This window comes from Neophocaena asiaeorientalis, unplaced genomic scaffold (genome assembly GCF_003031525.2).
Source record: "Neophocaena asiaeorientalis asiaeorientalis breed wild unplaced genomic scaffold, Neophocaena_asiaeorientalis_V1.1 scaffold225, whole genome shotgun sequence".
NCBI classification, from domain to species: Eukaryota; Metazoa; Chordata; class Mammalia; order Artiodactyla; family Phocoenidae; genus Neophocaena; species Neophocaena asiaeorientalis.
In genome coordinates, this window is record NW_020172364.1 from 7,422,722 (window position 1) to 7,440,803 (window position 18,082).

General features: G+C 39.1%; 1 protein-coding gene across 3 annotated transcripts in view; it reads left to right on the forward strand.

Annotated features, from left to right (window-relative positions):
• The window catches only part of LPP (LIM domain containing preferred translocation partner in lipoma), a 625,613-nt gene extending 609,319 nt beyond the window's left edge, over positions 1-16,294 (forward strand). For all 3 annotated transcript variants that reach the window (XM_024767394.1, XM_024767403.1, XM_024767412.1), the window contains one exon: positions 1,225-16,294. In XM_024767394.1, coding sequence (XP_024623162.1) covers positions 1,225-1,353 — 129 coding nt within the window. In that variant the 3' untranslated portion in view covers positions 1,354-16,294. The remainder of the gene's footprint in view (positions 1-1,224) is intronic.
• The last annotated feature ends 1,788 nt before the right edge of the window (positions 16,295-18,082 follow it).

Consider the following 18,082-nt stretch of genomic DNA (forward strand, 5'->3'; position numbering starts at 1 on the left):
CCAGATTTTCATAAATGTAGCAATTATTAAATCTGGGGGAGCCCCTAGTGCCTGTGTTCATGGGACTTGTGTTTTACAAGAGGCCTGTAACCCAAGCTGGAAGTGACAAGGGAAGCCTCTTGGCCGAGGGCCATGTCTTCATTTATACAGCAAAGGGCAGCAAGTCTTTCTCCTCTAATCTGGGTATGAAAAGGTATAAAATCATTCAGAGAATGATTTTAAAACATTTTCTTATCGTCCTATGACTTACCCAGAGCCCCTCTTTGAAAGCACTTTTGTTGTTTGCTACTAGCTCTCCTGAGTGCAGCAGTTCGCATTAGCTGTCTGCGAGAGATAGTATGAACTTCTTTATTACCACATCCTCATGAGATTGGCTCTTCTAGTCCCACGAGGAGATTTTCCCAAGACACAGGCTGGTGGGGCTGGCAGGGTGGCCCCTGCTCTCCAGGACTGCAGTCATTCCATTCACCGCCTGAGCTGTAACGACCACCTGTTTCATGCAGTGTGCTCTGTTTGGCCCTACGTGCCTCTCTCTGGCCTTCACATGAGCAAAGAGAATAAAAGACTTCCAGCTTTTACACTAGGTTTTATGAGTAAAGAGAAACGGTGTCCTCTCCTCCATGCTGTATCCTTTAGAAAGTACAGCAGGTCATTTCCCTCTACCCCCTGCCCCCAAACCTTAAGATTTTACTTTCTTTCTAAAGTCGGAATAAGTAAGTAGAGCCCGTTGGTGGCCCTTCTGCTTAGCAGGAGTCACTCTACAACTTAGCTTCTGCCCTGGAGTTACCAGGAGATTCTGTCCCTGCACCTGTATATTACTTTTGAGAGATCCTTAAATTAATGATAAATGGCAAAGATGAATTAATGATTTGGGATCTATTCTTGTTTTATTTTCTCTTGTGTTTGTTCTCGTTGTTTGGGTGAGGGGAGCAAAACTACTAGTTGGGAGCCTAGACCCTCAGGTTCTTCTTTTCCTGTACCTGTATTTCCCATTAAGTGATCTCAGGAGGGTCATTTCACCCTGTTCATATTGATGTCCCCAGTCTCTACTTAAGCTTAATGCAAAGCATACCATGTTATATCCTGCAGAAGGAGTTGAAGGGGCTGGTGGTGTATGAAGAGGAGAGGTAGTAGTTGGCCTCATTATGGAAGCCTTGAATGGAAAGCAAAGGAATTTGTTTCCATTTTCACTGATATCCTTTCCATCTGTCTTCCTTCTTCCAGGATTGTGGTGGTCTCCTGTCTGAAGGAGATAACCAAGGCTGCTACCCTTTGGATGGACACATCCTCTGCAAGACCTGCAACTCTGCCCGCATCAGGGTGTTGACCGCCAAGGCTAGCACTGACCTTTAAATCCAGTCACCTATTTAGCGGTTAGTTGGTGGCTCTGAGAAGGATGAAACACAAGAAAAATATAAGAAGAGAAATAGGAAAAGAGAGGAAAGGCAATCAAGCTATGGGATGGTCTCTACTTCATCCACTATTAACCTTCCTTTAGAAACACATAGAGTATGAGATGTTTTAAAGTTCTTACCAAATACACATTTCACATTTAATCATGTAGGACCTTGATGGGCCTTTGTTCCCAAGGACTTGCACATTTTTGCACGGATTATGCTCCATCCCATTCACTTCTGCATTCCTTTAACTTTTAATCCCTATGTTTGTCTCACTTTTCATCTGGTTGAATGGCTTTTTTTAGTGTGGTATTTGCTGTCACACAGCTTTTCCTGGGTGAGTTTGCCAACTCACAGGTGCTTTTAGGCTTGAAGGCTCCATCCTATCACTTCCACATTGCCAGTGAGCATAAAAGATAGCCATTCTTTTTCTGTGTATTGAAAAATAGGTCTTTCTGTTACTCTAAACTAGTCATGTCCCTTGGGAAAAAAAATGCACAATTATATGTCAGGCTATAAAAAATTTAAGCTGTAAATTACATAGGTTAAAAGAAGCCTGCATTGAATTTGCAGCCATCCTAATTCAAAATCTATAATGACCAGTGTTTGGGGCTCATTTGAAAACAGATACTGGTGAGAGAGAACCAAACTTCAATATTTTTCTAAAGAAGTTACAGATAGGGTATGCTCAATAAAGCATTTTGGGGTTATATTTGAAAAACTCATTATTACCCCAAAATATTATCTTAAGATTTTCCTTTTCCATGCTACCTGGACATAATAATATGGACAAACTTGGTTTTCTCTAGAATATAACATTTCCAATACTGTTCTGCTTTTCATGTCAGAAATATTGCCTTTTTTTTTTTTTAAATATCCAAACACAAGTACCAAAATTGACTTTTCCTCTAGAGGAAAATAGCTATAAAGAGCAGTTTAAAAATTTTTTTTTCCAGGCCCAGGTCCTTTTTGCCTGACAGTTGCAAATCAGGGCACATAAAATTGTGTTCGTTTTGTGTAGTTTACTTTAAAAAGACAGGAAAGCTTGAAAAGATTGTGAAACCACAGTCTCATTATTCTTATAATCCTTCTGCAACTCAAATTACATACTGCAGAAGACATTCTCATATCATCGATGTGACATTTACACCACACTTTCAAAGACAATCACTGAAAAAAAATTGCCTTTTTGAGCTAAAAATATGCAGAGTCTCTGCCTAGAATCTTTATTCAAACTCTTATTGGCCAGTGAAATGCTTACTTGCCAGCTCCAGGACTGCATATACTTTATTACATTTTAACATGTTTCTTTTAAGGAATGACACTTCTCTTAGTAGCAGGTTACCATTTTGTAAACTAATTAAGTATCTTGGATTAAGATTAGTTAAAACTTTCTTCAAATTTTTCACAAGTATATACTTTTAAATTATGAAGTACTTTAAATATAAACAAAAGTATAAATAATAATATAATGAATCTCTGTGCCACCCAGTTTAAGAAATCAAATATAACAAATATAGCTACATTCCCCTGTACACCCTTCCCTGATTCCACAGATATTTTTTCATGATTAGAAAGTGACAAAGTTTTCTAGTCTGACTTTTGTTTCTAATTTTAACACTCAGAAATGAAAAATTGTGCGTGTTTTGAATTGCAACCCAGGCCTCAAGAGTCCCAATTAAATTTATTTTACTTTAGTAGGAATAATCATAAAGGTGGCTGATTTTTTTTTTTTTCTGTAAGAAATTCTTAAGCTTATAGCTCTTCTGAGTTAATCTGTGGCTCATTTGCTTTGGTCCCCAAACGGTTTTGTTTTAGAACCACCACAGTTACAGCTTTTCAAAGGGTCCTTTGGCCCTTGACTGTCCTTTCCTTACCTTGCTGCCTGTATCCTTGATCTCACATTTCCCATAATGTGAAATACAAGGGGTCCACTTCGGGCAGCATATGAATTTTAGGATACAATGGCAACTGTATCTCTGAATTTCTGTCTTCCAAATGAAAGGCCAGACCATGCAGATGATCTCAAAGAATACTGACTATTAGACAATTGAGGTGCTAATGATAATATAATCTGCTTGAATTGTTCCAGTAACTTGTTTTCTATGAAATACTTGGGGGGAAATTGTCTTTTGGTCAAAAGCAAAGAGCCCAGTTTATTGAGAGATAGATTTTATCTCTTGAAGTGCAGTCCTATTAGTAGTATGAATTGGATTTTATCTCTTGGAGTGCAGTCCTATTAGTATGAATTTTGCCAAAGGAGGGAGAATTTATGAAATATTTATACTATAAAAATGCAATAACATTCTACTTGTTTGTTACATTTAAGTCCTTATGTAACTGAATGTTTACATGCAAAAAAAAAAAGAGAGAGAGAGTAATAAAAAAATGCTTTCACAGACCCCTCACTGTGGCATTGCCACAATACTGCTTGCTTACAATCTTTATAGTGCATTTTTATCACATAACCTCAGAGTATCTTTACCAAAGATTTTTAAAGTAAATCTCTTTTTAATATAGACTTATCATACTTTTATAATAATGGATGTGCACACCTACATATATAGATATTTAGATTTCGATTTTTTTTTTCTTTCACAAGGTATAATAAGGAAAGGATCCTAAAATATTTTATTTCAGGATTTCTTAAATATATGATTTATATTGCTTTCTTATCTTCTCTTAATCATTTGGTGTCAGCAATGCCAAATCACGTTTTACTGTTTTAGATACATGAAATTTTGCCTATAACAGAGATATAAAGATCTAATACCTTAAGGATTATAATTCTACTGTCTTTTGATATATTGTCTTGATTGTTAATCATTTAAATACATAAGTAATAGAAAAGAATCATAGAGTCTATAAGAGAAGGTTTGTAAGAATATACTAAAAATATACTGGCTTTAAAAAAAATTGTCAAGAACACAAATATTTGGTAATTTTATGTAACATGAGAGACATGGAAAAGGAAAAAGAAACCCACTGTGTCTTGGGCTCTGCAGACGGTTTCATAGTTCGATTTCTCCATTGCCTGGATCTCCAGCTCATGGCGACTCAGTGTGGAGTCTCATCTGCAAACAAATCGGCCTTTAGAACTCAAAAATAAGTCATGTGTCCCAGCAAAGTGCATCAAGACTTTGAGATCCTGAGCATGTCTGCAGCTCAAAGATGTGGGTTCTTTTCTCTTTCATTAACAAATTGTTTCTGTAAGAGCAACTTCTCTGATCAAAATTACTACATTGAGTGCATGCTGACTAACACAGTGGGGATATCAACAGTATAATGGTTTTCTCACTGTGAAGGATTCTGCAGAGATGTTTGTGATGATGTTTCAAGCATATAAAACTCTCAAGTGTTTTATATTTGGGTCCCAGGGGGAAAAGAAGAGCATTTTACCATGGGGCTATAGTAGAGGGTTTATGGAATATAGACAGGACTCTGAAAACACAACTTCCAACAGTTTTCCTAGTTAGTAAAAATCCTATTAATGTGAACCAGCCAGGAGTAACAGTGTTATTTCTATTTGATATGTTTTGGGCTTCTCTTGTCAAATCTGTGTCGGCTGCCCCTTGATCCCTCCATTATCAAGTTTTGCAGGGTGTTGGGGAAGTTATGGCAGCTGCCAGGGAGATCAGGGAAACACTGATGTAACCTCACAGCCTCTCACCATTCCTCTTGGCTTGGAAAGGCTTTTTTTCCATATACATTTCTAGAAATATTGCTATTCTACCTTAGTATTTCACATTTGTAGTTTAAACAAGCGATTGTCCATCTGTTGCCTAGAGCTACAGTACATGTGTGTTATGAATGAAATATGACAGCATGTTCCATACCATGCTTTAGCCATCTGTAGGAAACCAGGAGGCTGGAAAAGATATACCTCTGCAAAATGTGCCTCAAGTTCATTTCCTGAGATCGCTCTTTTGGTGCACTTTCATGGGAGACAATCAGAGAGCAACATGTATTTGTGCCTTATTTTTAAAGAATCTTTACACTACTATGAATGCTCCACTGAAGAGTCTGTCACTTAAATAACCATCCCCAAATCTCCAAGATATACTCATCAAAAAGTCAAAAGCCAGAGAAATCTCAACTCTTCATCTTAATGTATTCTAACAGTATTTCTGTTCTCGCCATCTCTTAGAAGTACCTTACGGATTCCTAAATTAGGTAAACATTCTTATGCCACGAGGTGATGTCTTGGGTGTTGTTAGTGACTTAGTGGTCTTACTCTCGTTTTAGTTAGATAATGAAGAAAGACTTCCACTTGAGCCTTTAACACCTATTCAGCATGTCCACTTTTTTTTTAATTGCCACAATTTTTGTGTTGTTTTTTTTTTTTAATTTAATAGTGTACAGAACAAGTTGAGGATCTTGGTTCTGAGTCATTGTTATGGTGCAATTGTGAACATTTCAGGTCAAGTTATTTCCTTGACAGATAACTTTTCTCATGAAGCTGTTGTTTAGTTCACTTATATTTCAACCTTTAAAAAGTGATCTGATTAAAGCTGTGTGGCGTGGTGAGAGTTCTTCCTCTCTCTCTCTCTCTCTCTCCCTCCCCACCCCCACCCCCGCCTTGTCTCCCTTCTTATTCCTTCCCATTCCTACTCATTAATGTTATCGTGCTTGGACTTTTCATAAATAAGTTAAATCAATGCATTACAATCCATATGGAATTATGATCATATTAAAGGAAGAATTGTGCCGCAAAGTATATGTGTCAGCCATCAATTCTTTCTTTAAAAGTGCCTATTTTTCCAGATTGTGTTTATTCATAAAGTGAGGTGAGATTATTAATAGAGTCTTTCAGTTTTATTTTAATGAGTTTTCATCAGGGACTCAGATCACAGAGTTCCTGGCAAATTCCTTTATGACTGGCCTACTTTTCTCAGCTATAGGCAAAGTGATCTTTCTAAGACTAGGTTGAGATTTTTTTTTAATCCAAAGCATTTTGACCAACAAAACAATCATATTTTTAAGTGGTGGCATGTTATTTTAGATCAGTGAAACCTGAGAGTTTTCCTTACGGCAGGGGAAAGCTTTTATTCTTCTGGAATTTTTACACATATCAGCATTTTTCCCATGACAGTAATATTAAACCCTAATACTTGAATCACAGTATTTTGCAGGGAGCAGGTCAGCAACAGAGTTTTTCCTGAAGCACGGATTACAGACTGTAGTCTGTTTACAAAAAGCAACCTGAGAAGAACAATCTGGGTCTTTCGGTAAAACATTGTCTTAAAATGAGTCTGAGATTCTTTTGAACTCTGGCTAATACTGATCAAAACATGCCTTCTGTGTCCATTTTTTATAAATTTGTTTAGGAAAAGCTTATAATTCTAGGACTGTATTTCTATTTTGGGTTTCTGCCCTTCTGTTTTCTACAAGTTGATCCTGATTTTCCTTTTTAGGAGGGTCACAGATGAGGAAAGTAAAAGCATAACTAATACATACGTAATTCAATACACAAATGAATTGGCCGAGAATTAATGATAGTCTCAGTGAATGTGTTGTTTTGATAAACAGGCAGAGGTTTTGGGGGATTTTTTTTTGTTTTGTTTTTTTAGTTTTTTTTTTTTTTTTACCTGTCTCCAAGAAGAGAGGGCTTTGGTGGGGAAGGAGGAATTTGAGAGAAGGGGCAGGTCACAATTTAAACAATAAGATTCTTGTACAGTGTAACTCAGAATTTTCATAGGGGTTTTAAGGATTGGCAATTGTAGTTTTTTAAACAAGTAAAATATTTATATTTCCAAGTATGGCTAACCATGTATTTTTCCCTTGTCAGGAGAGAATTAAAATGGAAGCTGCTTCTCAGCCCCATGGCATGGCCATAACTACACAAGGCTTTTATAATACATGTCATTTCATCCCTCTGTGAGAGGGCCATAGCTCGTTCTCTTTGTGACAGATGGCAATGCATATTCTTACGTAGTCTTAGTTAAGCTGTACTACGCCCTAAGCATCTCTGAAGGTTAGAGGTTTCTATTTTCACACATTCAATATTTCATCCCTTCTGATGTACTTACTTGGTGAGCACGGTAAACAGGCGTTGTTTGGGTCTGTGGGCCTCTTGTTCAAATCCAGTCATCCACGTCCTGTACGGCCCTGCCTAAACAGCCATGCTAGAATTGATTTGTACTTGCCTTTTTTCCTTTTTAGTTACAAGCACAGAAAACTAACTTTAGCTTACTAAGTTCAAAGAAGAAATATAAAATGGCACATTTTTCCTTCAATATAGAAAGGAAAGACACTCCTTTACCTCTTTTATTTTCCTGGACCCTGTGCAAAAAGTTGTAGACTCTATAATTTTGTTATCCAACATGCGTGGGGCTTATTCTGTGGGAAGTTGTGTGGAAGATGCATTTTATTAAACTCACTGACTTTTCTCCCGTGAAGTTACAAAAAAAAAAAAAATGACTAAAATCTTCGCTCTTTATTCCTGATTGTTACTTAATTTACAGCAGTTTCTAACCGCACTAATAAATATCTCTTATCCTAGCCCTTGTTATAAGCAAAGATTTTGTAGGATTCTACAAGCAAAATGTATGTATACTAGAAAGATGAGGGAAACCGATAGCTAATTCTTTTGTAATACCTTAAGATGGTTACATTAATCCTTCCCTACTGTGTGCTTGCTACTTTTTCCAGGATACTTATTCACTTATGGGCAAGAGAAAACATCATGCATCTAACTCTGTTAGACATTTACCTAATAGGCCCAAATAGAAGTCTTTATTAAATAACCCACAAATGCAATCAACTTTGTACTGAATGTAGCTTCTAAATTCAGTGTTCAACCCCAGGAATAGAATGATCTACCAAGAGTGAGACAGGTTTCATTATGTCATCTTGTGTTCTACACCAGTGTAGAGGGCTATAGCTGACCCCAAGCCCCAGTGCTGTTCCTAGACAAATCATGTGTCCTTTAAGGATCTGAATCTCCCGTTATTTTCCTGACAAGTCTCCATTTCACATCTTCTTAGAGCTGGCTAGTATGTCGTAGTATTCATAGCAGTCCCTTCTACCCTTGGGGCAGCTTTTTTCTACAAAAGTTCTTCTGTGTTAAACAAAACTCTGGCTCTGGAGCTATGCACAAGAAGTCTAATGTCTAAATCATTGCCTCTAGGTCAGATATCACTAACTCTTTCAACTTTTCCTCATTGATTGACATGGTATCAAGTCCAATCACCCTCTTGCTTCTCCTTTGAACAGCTGGACCCAACAATATTTTCTAATTTTGTTTCAATCTACTTGGTGAAATGTGGCCAGCACTTTGGGTCAGGCTAGGTAAAAACACTTTCTTTAGGGTTGAAAGTAAGTGGAATTGGAAGCATCCAAAGGAAACTGATATCCGATGTGGAAACTTCCCCCAAGGACTCAGACCCAGGAGAGTGAAAGCTTGATGAGGATAGATCTCCCATGTGTGTAAAACAGTCCTCTTACACTATGTCCTTTACTGTTTTTGCTGTTACCAAAAAGTCAAAAGAGGAAGTGAGCTAGTTAGTATATATGTCATCCATAAGACTCCCACTTCTTGGCCAATGTTCATAAATTCTCTTCAGCCCTTTCCCTTTGTTCTTGTCTTCTCAAGAATAAGACATTTCTTGTCCATGTTCCCATACTGAATACACAAAACGTGTCCTGGGCTCTTTATAGGTTCCACATAGATATTTCTGGCTGGTTGGCTTTTGAGGCTTGCTCTCATTCTTCTGGGCTCAAATGTTAGTAGCTATAGATGTTGCACTCTAGACCAAGTGAGCAGCTTCCCTACTTGATCAGTTAAGAACTACCCTTAGGAGTCCGTGTTTTCTCTATCCTTTTGTCTTTCTAACATCTTTACCCCTTACTCATCTCCTCAACGTAATAATCACTTTAAGGGAATCAGCCCCTAAGTAACTCTGATCGAAGCTAACTGCAGAAAATCCAATAGGTTCAGTCTGCACTCCACAGGAAGGAATATAGCTTCAGGAAAAGTAATTCTCCCCAGTGGTATCAGTAAGGCTTCATGGAAGAGTGAACTTTGTTAAGGAATCTTGGTTCACTGGCTTGATTTAGAAGTTTAGAGAAGAATATTGACGGCACCAGAAACAAAAGGAGAGCATAGGTTATGTTCAGAGAAGACCTTTCTGCTTTAAGGATCACAGATTCTGGAATGTCCTTCACAGGAGAAAACGCTTCCAGATACTCAAGGTCAGTGAGAAGGGAAAAGCACAGAGCAAGATTGATTCGATTTGCTTTTTCATCTCTATGTAAACGTAAGATGGGATAAGTTGTCAAATTATAATCCAACCCATACAGTATCAACAGGAATCTGTTTTGATAACATACAAAATGCACGTTTGCATTGGCTCATAGCTCTGTACTCCACTCTTGCACCAAACACCCCACATCTTTTGAGCCCACAAGGCAGTGAGCAGGACACCTCTATTTTCCTATTACTTCTAGGTCCACAATTGGAAAGGACTCCACATTCATCTATTCCACTTGGTGTTAAAATTCCCTTATAGATTTCTTGTTAAGTGATAATCCAGACCCTGCTCAGCATCACCTGCATCAAGGAGCTCATTACTTCTTAAGCTCTTCCATTTCCTCCATCATGCTTTGTTCCAAGCTCCCAGAAACAGCCTTTTGGGCTTAGGTGCTCCTTGGTGCCACACAAAAATCATCTTTAGTACATAATAAAGTGTCGCTTCCTGCCTCTGTTTTCCTTCCAAACATATTTTGCTTTTGGCAACACATTACTTTACAAAAAATAAACTTTGATTTTTTTTTTTAGCTGAAGATTATAAAAACCTTTAAACATCCTTAGAAATAGTCTGAAGGGTTTTCTGAGGGTTAGGTTTCAGAGTACGAGTTTGGGGTTGCTGTTTTTACTTTCTTATTCAAAAGACAAACTGTTCTGACCGTTGTTCTATAGCTTCATGCCTTCCGCCAGTAACTAACCCATGAAACCCTCTCCTGTTATTCATTCTGCTGATAATGACCTTAAAATGTTGGGAGATGTCAGCGTGCGATCTCCACTTCTAACAAGGAAAACGTCAAAAGCAGAAAATACTGGTTCTATTGAAATGCATCACCTCTGGCCAGTTGTCCTTTGCGAAAGGAAGGAGGCTACATTATGTCATGGTTTTACATAGAAACGTATACATTCTTTCCATATCGTCCCGAGTCACTATTTAGTGTCAATACCATTCCTTGGTCTTTGGGAGGACAAGGCTTGCAGCCCTTCCACCCCAGCCTTAGATTCCAGAGTCCTATCGGCAGAACCTGTCATCAGGCTCCTGGGCAGGACTCGGAGGTGGCTTTCTGAGCTCTGAAATAATAATTCCTAAGAGAGCTTACAAACTGCTTTCACACATAAAACAGCCCTGGGAGGAAGGTTATTAATAGCCCTATCCTAGAAGAGAAAGCTGAGGCTCAGAATTGTTAAGTGACTTGCCAAGGTGATAGAGCTGGTAAGTGGTAGATTTGGGGACATACCCAGGTCTTGCAAGTCCAGTGCTCTCTCCAGTGGCCGCTCTCAGGGCACAAAATATCTCAGAGCACGCTGTATGCTTCTCACAGACCACCGTGCCCCCTGTTTGAGGGCATCCAAGGAAATTCACATAGGTTACTCAGCTATCAGGTGGCAGAGCCATGTGTGTACTGTGGTGTTTGAGATCATTTAGAGCTTGCATGCATTTTCTGTGTCATCTTGCGGGCAACCACTAGGTATTCTGATTGGCAGTGTGATGGAGCCGGTGAGGAAGGTCCACCGCTAAGAACAAACACTGTGGCACTGAAGGACACTGCCGCAGATTTCCCCAGAGACCGTGGTTTACTTTACATTAACTGAAAAACTCTCTGGAACTGTGAGGTTCCGTTTATCAACCAAGACCATGTCATTTAGAATCCAGTGGCATGCGGAAAGAAGTGACTTGACCCTTAGGACGATTCTCCTGTGGGCTACGATTTATGCCCCACAGAGGCAGGAACTGCTGTAGGTAAACAATGCATATTCTTCTCTCAGTTCACATTTATCGAGGCCCACCAAGTATATGTCACAGCATCAGGCATTTCCGAGCCAGCCAACCGACCTTGACCTTGAAATGTCTGTGAACAAATGCTATGGGATTGACTGCCGTTCTGCGACTTGGCTTTTGCTACTTGATAGCCTGGGCTTATACCCAGCTGTGGTCGTTTTGTGATTTGCGTGTGCTTATCATGAGGCGTTCGGTGCTCTGTTGTTTCCAGCCTATGTACTTGAAAGCCTGCGTGTATATTCTCGAACCTGCTCTACGTGGCATTTCAACAACTGGGCATGCCTTCTCTTGAGCTGCATCCCTCAGGAAGCTGTGCCTTTTGATGTGTGCTCTTGGGTTTTCAGTTCCTCCCATTTCTCATTACAGCTGTTTGGCTTTAAGTTCAAATCTGTCCACTGACTGAAAAATATCTTTCTTCATCTGAGTTAAATCTACTGCAGGGAACCTTTAAAATGAGCTTATCTAATAAGCTTTCTAGGCATTTTCCCTCCCTAGAGTCTTCCATCCATCAAGCTGGTCTCATCATCCCTCTGCTGAATTCCCCGGGATTAATAAGGGCCAAGTTAAATAACAAACGGCCTCTCACCCCTTTCCAGTCTTCACACCTGGGAAATACAGGCGGGGCCGGCGGGGCCAGCAGGCGAGTCTCCTTGGCTGAGATGTCAATTTAGACACTGGAAAGGTGGCTGATCTTGCCGTGAGGTTTGATTAATGGGATGACTGATAGAGTGGAAAATGATTTCTCGTAGAATAGCAGGTATAACCCCCACTACAGGAGTGGAGTAGCAGAAGCAGCATTCTGAGAACTTATCAGAATTATCTGGGTGAGTACGCCTGAGCCAAGACTCACTTGGGTAGAAACTGTGGTGTCTTATTAGAGGGAATAAAAGGACAGTGAAGCTGTGAATATGAAAAAGCAGCCCTTTAAAATAATCAAGGGAGCCACAAGCTCTGATTTATCTTTATATAATGTAAAGGAAATTATGAATGCATTTTTTTCTTCCTCCACTGTACACACTATTACCCCCCATGCTTAGGGAAAATACAATTGTGTTGTCCTCAAAACGCTCATCCATGCACGTGCTTGCACACAGGCGGACACTCTCTCTCTTACACACACACGCACACACACACACACACACACACACACACATGCAGACATCTTCCAAGAAGGCTGATCCTTCAAAAAGGAAATCTTATTTTAAAACACTTGGATTTTTCAGGCCAAGAAACTAATAATTCCTAGACCTGACCCATTTTAGTGACTGCTAAAAAAGAAAAGAAAAAGCTATTTAAATTTTGTATGCATCCATTTATCTCTTAAAATATGCCAAAGCACTTTGAGGTGAGGGTGGAGACTAAGGTATTTATCTCTGCTGCTTGAGGCTCTCTTTATGTTTCTACCTGTTGGGAAAAGGGTAAGAACTATTCTTGGGCGATTATTATTTGATGCATTTGTGTTGCCACCTTGTACGGTGCCTGCTTTGCTTCCTACCGAGGCATAAGAATGAGTTGTTTTTTTTGACTCCTTATCCCCCATCACGAGGGAGTAAATATTAAAGCCTGAATGTCTTCCCTCACCAAATTATTTCAGTCCATTTCTGAGCTAGTTTAGAAAGTGCACAAGGGGAAGAGCTAGCTTTTCCTGGATATACGTCTCCATTTTTCTTCTTTCTTGGGAGACAAATATAAAGGGAAGAAATCCAGTTTCTTTTCATCTCTCTTTCTCTTTGGGTGACAGTTGATGATCGCTTAGTGATTATAAACCAGAAGTAGGTGAATAGCTTAGCCAGGTTATGATGTATCTGCCAACATGCTTCATTCCTTCAAACACAGACTTTGAGAGGAAAAGGGATTTTATCATTTAAATGCCAACAATAGGAATTTCCTCATATTTTAACTTTCAAACAGTAAAAGGTGAGTTGATATTTGGGCAGTGTTTGCATTTTACTCACCCTATGTGCCTTCTGCTTTTAGTTTTTAGATGAATGTCATTACATTAACATATCAGGGCGAAATTGCCCAAAAGTGTTAAAGTGCCTTGGAGCTTCCTCACTGGGTAGCAAGTTGAAACTGGGATAAACCATACCGGCCTTCTTACTTAACTGAAATATCTGAACTGAGGTGTATCCTTGATGAAAGAGATTTAGGACCCTGGAAACTAAATCTTGTCACCCACCATTAGCTTCTATTTAACTAGTTGCCAAATCATTTTTAAATGACTTTCTTCCTTTTAGTACCCATTTTTTTTCTCTTGGGAAAGCTGATGAGCAAATTATCCAAGAATTATTTCTTATTAAACAAAGTCAGAATATTTCCCCCCCCAAAAACTCTGAAGTAGTCCTCGTTCATTTTCAGGAGACACATGAAAAAGCAAATAGAATTAAAGATGGCATCGATTGTCTGATTACTTAGCATGAATAAAATTACGCCATTTAATGTGCCTTCAGTGAAAATTTAAACTAAATGCAAAACTTTCACAGCAGGATGCAGTACTGAACTTTTGCCTTTTGGTATCCATGCAATTAATTACTTTTTTTGTTTTGTTTTGCCTTTTAAACTTTACCTTTATCATTCTTTATCATTAGTTACACAGATTAGGGGCTGTCTCTTTCTCTACTGGGAATATGTGCAATTATGAGATGCACCCCCCAAAAAAGGAAGGGAAAAGAAAGAACTTTCGGGTTGCAAATCTGTGGCATGAAGTAGACGTGACATGAAGATGCAGAGCCGGAGGAGAGTAATTTTCTCTGAGCCGTACACACCAGCTTTTATTTCATGGCTTTGTCACAGGCTTTTCTCCTTCTGTGCTGTCACCTTTGAGAAAAACGATTGCACCTTCTCCAAGTCTGCCTTTTAACAGCTACAGTTGAGTTGGCAAGACTTCCCCAGCTCTGAATATAGCCATTTGCCAACTCCGGCCTCTTTGCGAGACTGACTCAAATCTGTGATCTTCTGTTCAGCATACACATCAGCAAAGTGAGAAGATGAGCACTAAATATAGGCTCTGTTAACTTTACTTTTAGATTTACTGCCTTCAAAAAAGTGCCTATTCTGAGAAACATAGACGTTATTCCTACATATGTATGTACACACGGTACCCAGAGTCATACCGTGCAGCCTTCAAAAACATACCATCGAAAGGAGTAGGTGCTAAGATAAGGAAACCTTGCCAAATGAAAGTCCCTCGTTTCCAATATCCCCTCCCAAGTGGCACCGTGAAACAGGCTGCAAGCACATTCCCTGAGCATTCCTTGCTGATACAGCCACTTTATATTTTTATCCTACTGGGTGATGGCGTGTTGCTGAGGTTTCCTGTATCTACTTCAAGGGAATATATTATGCTTTATGGAATTGGAACATTTAGTCAGGAAAAAAAAATTGTTTAAGGGAATTAATGAGCCAGGGTCTGTATTAGGATATGTGTCGTATGTGTGTTTTATAAACTAAGCATTGGTGAGCTTAGAATGTCAGCACATTGCTTCTCCTTTTATCTCTCAGGCTAACATCAGTGAAAACTAAAGAAAAGTCTTGGCTCTGAGAATTGGAGGCTCAGGGGGCCAAAGGCCCTTGCCAGATCCTTAGAGCATCTTCACTTTGACTCCTAAAAATAGTAGCCCCTGTTATTTAATGGCTTTTGTTTCCATGGTTCTGTCACTGACATTGTAACTGTAGATATTGTCGATGGAGCGGCAGCTCAGCCTAGAAAGTTGGATTCTTACCCAGGTGTGGCAGTAGGAGAGGCTCTGGACAAATAGGAAGAGGTAGACTATGCACGATTTTAGGAAAAGGGTTGAAGGGAGGACGTGCTTCCAAAAAAGATCTTTCTCAATGTGTCGTCTGACTCAACCAGCTGGCAAATTACACTTGCCAAGTCGCTCTCTTCCCAAGTCAGTTGGCTCCACATTCACTTGATTCTGCCTCTGCTTTGGGAAGGCAGGATACCTCCATTTAGCCTTTCCCCAAGGAAGCTCTTGGCATCCTCTTGGGCACAAGGTTGTCTCCTATGCCACCTAGTTTCACCAAATGGAAGTAAAGGGGGACAAGCAATAGAAGATGCTTCCCATGCCCTCGAAGTCAGCCACCATTCTGCTTTCTATCTAAGGGGCTCCACTACTTAAACCAGGGAGGAGGGCGGAACGGATCACGGTTTCATAATTTCCAGAGTGTGGACCACCCTTCCTTAGTTATCATTTTGTGAGACCACTTGTCTTCTTGGAGAAAGTGATACTCTTCACTAAAACTGTCTACTCTTCCTGGTGATTTTCTTGTTCTGTTTTTACTTTATTCAGTTTCAACACTAGTCATTTTCTTTTTTATAGAGAATCAGATGTTAGTACTAGATAAGAGTTCAATCTCTGTGTGATGTCAAAAGGGGCATTGGGATACTACAGAGTTTTTCCTCCTTGGAAACAAGATGGACTGGGAAAGAGACAGCATGGCTTTACTCCAGGTTTCAATCTGATTGTGACTATGAGAGAGTTTTATGTAATGTTAAATGGTATTTACAAGTAGACAGATCAAGGGAAAAGGGGGAGAAACCAGGTTTTCTCTGTGCTAAATGTGTCGAAGAACAAGAACTTCTTACTAACGAAATACAATCATAGACCCATCATGATCAGCTGCGAGTCTGAATAAAACCCACACACACACACACACACACACACACACACACACACACACAAATGTATAGGGAATATGCCTTTTTTCACATGTATGATACAGATCCATGGTATTCCCAAAATACAGATTTCTCTTTTTTATTCTTAGCAAATTGCATCTCTCCACTGCATCATGAACCATCACTGACATATCCAAAATAGCCCTCGTGGTTCCTTATGAAAATAAGAGAATAAAACCTGTTATAAGCAAGTGATTTGGGTTATTTTCTTTTGTTTTTATACATTACCAACTATATTAAATCATGTTTCTATTTACCTTCTATCAATTTTTTCCTATCAATTATGTTTTTCCAATGCTCTATAAGAATAAATACGAAAATCATATTCCTTTTTTTTCTGTAAAAGAATTGCAACTACTTTATTATATTTAGAAATCCAATAAAGTTATTACATTTACTTGCCTATGTGTGGAATTCTTTTTGAGTTGGATAATCCCTGTCTCCTTTCTTCTAACCTCTTTAACTGTGATTCATTTTTTTACATCATTTGCTTTCCATATGGTCCTCTGAGAAAGGGAACGTCTCTCAAAGCAAATATGATGCCAACAAGAGAATGAAGGCACCCACTCTTCTCCACTGTTAGCACAGAAGATCTGAAGGTTAGATATGTTCAGGAATTACTTGACCACTTTGTCTTAAACTTTCAAGTAAAGAACTTTCCCCTTTTAAAGTTGGATCCAAATAAATCAGTTCCTCGGGTGGGGGGGGGCGGCAAATGGAGAGTTCTCCACTCACATCACTGATGGCTGGCTGACTTTTCACACTTTTATTCCACCTGTTTTATGCATACTTTTCCAATGCTGAGAATCTACTCTGTGCTAGGCTCCTTGAGGGATACAGATATAAATCAGACATAAGTCCTGCTTTCAAGAAGTCTCTAGTAAAGCTGACAAACAACCATGGTAAGAAGACAGGAAGAATCAGACACTTGGGAGAGTATAAGTCAGCATTTTCAAAACTTTTCATTATTTATCACATCATTTTTAATAGCTCTGTGATCCGGAAGGATTTTTACCCACATTTTATAGATGAATATGCTAAGAATGTGAGAAATAAAGTTAACAATCCCAGATCACCATTCGTTCACTGAACACTCATTTTTAACTTTTTAAACAGATCTATAAGAGAACCCAGTACCCTGACCCCTAGTCCAGTCTAAAACGTAAGAGTGACTAGAACTAGAGGGTACATGAAACTCCTTCCCACTTAGGCTTTGGGTTTTATCTCTCCAACCTCATGTTTCAGCCTACTAATGCTGAGGGGTCTGAGAGCTCTGCAAGAGGCCGCCATTTTCAAAGGTACCAGACACAAGGTGTGTCTCTGAATTAACAAATGGTAGATACATCACCGGGGCTCGGCGTATTCGTAACTTCTTGCCAGAAAGCTGTAAACAGAGAAGGGCATGTAACACGTAAACTTGCCTTTCCTTTCCCTATTTTCCTCAAATGACTCACTTTATGTTCTTTGGCCCCCTTCTGCTCTGTGTTTTAATCAACACTGCACATATATTTATTTGCCCCTATTCATCAAATGTGAGAGCTAGAAAGGGCAAATAGAGAGCACGCTCTCTGATTTTGTGAGGAAATACTAGGTCCCAGAGAGAGGAAAGAATTTACCTAAGGTCACAATGTAATTTAATTACAAGGCTGGATCTTGTGTCCTGGCCTGACCCCGAGTCATACTGACAGTTTTAATAATGTGGAAGAGAGTAGAAAAAGAGTTTTGTATATAATCTCCATTTCTAGGAAGAAGAAAGGCAATTTAAAAATGAACAAAAACTGAGAGGGCTTAATGTCCATAGAGCATAACTAAAAAAATTTCTAAAAGACATATTTCAGGAAGAAAGAAAATAAACCAGGAAGGAATATCAGTGATGCACAAGGAATGATGAGCAGAGAGAATGGCAATCACATAGTTCAATCTCAACCTGAGTTTATCCCAAGAATACAGGAGTAGTCGAGCATTAGAAAATGTGATTC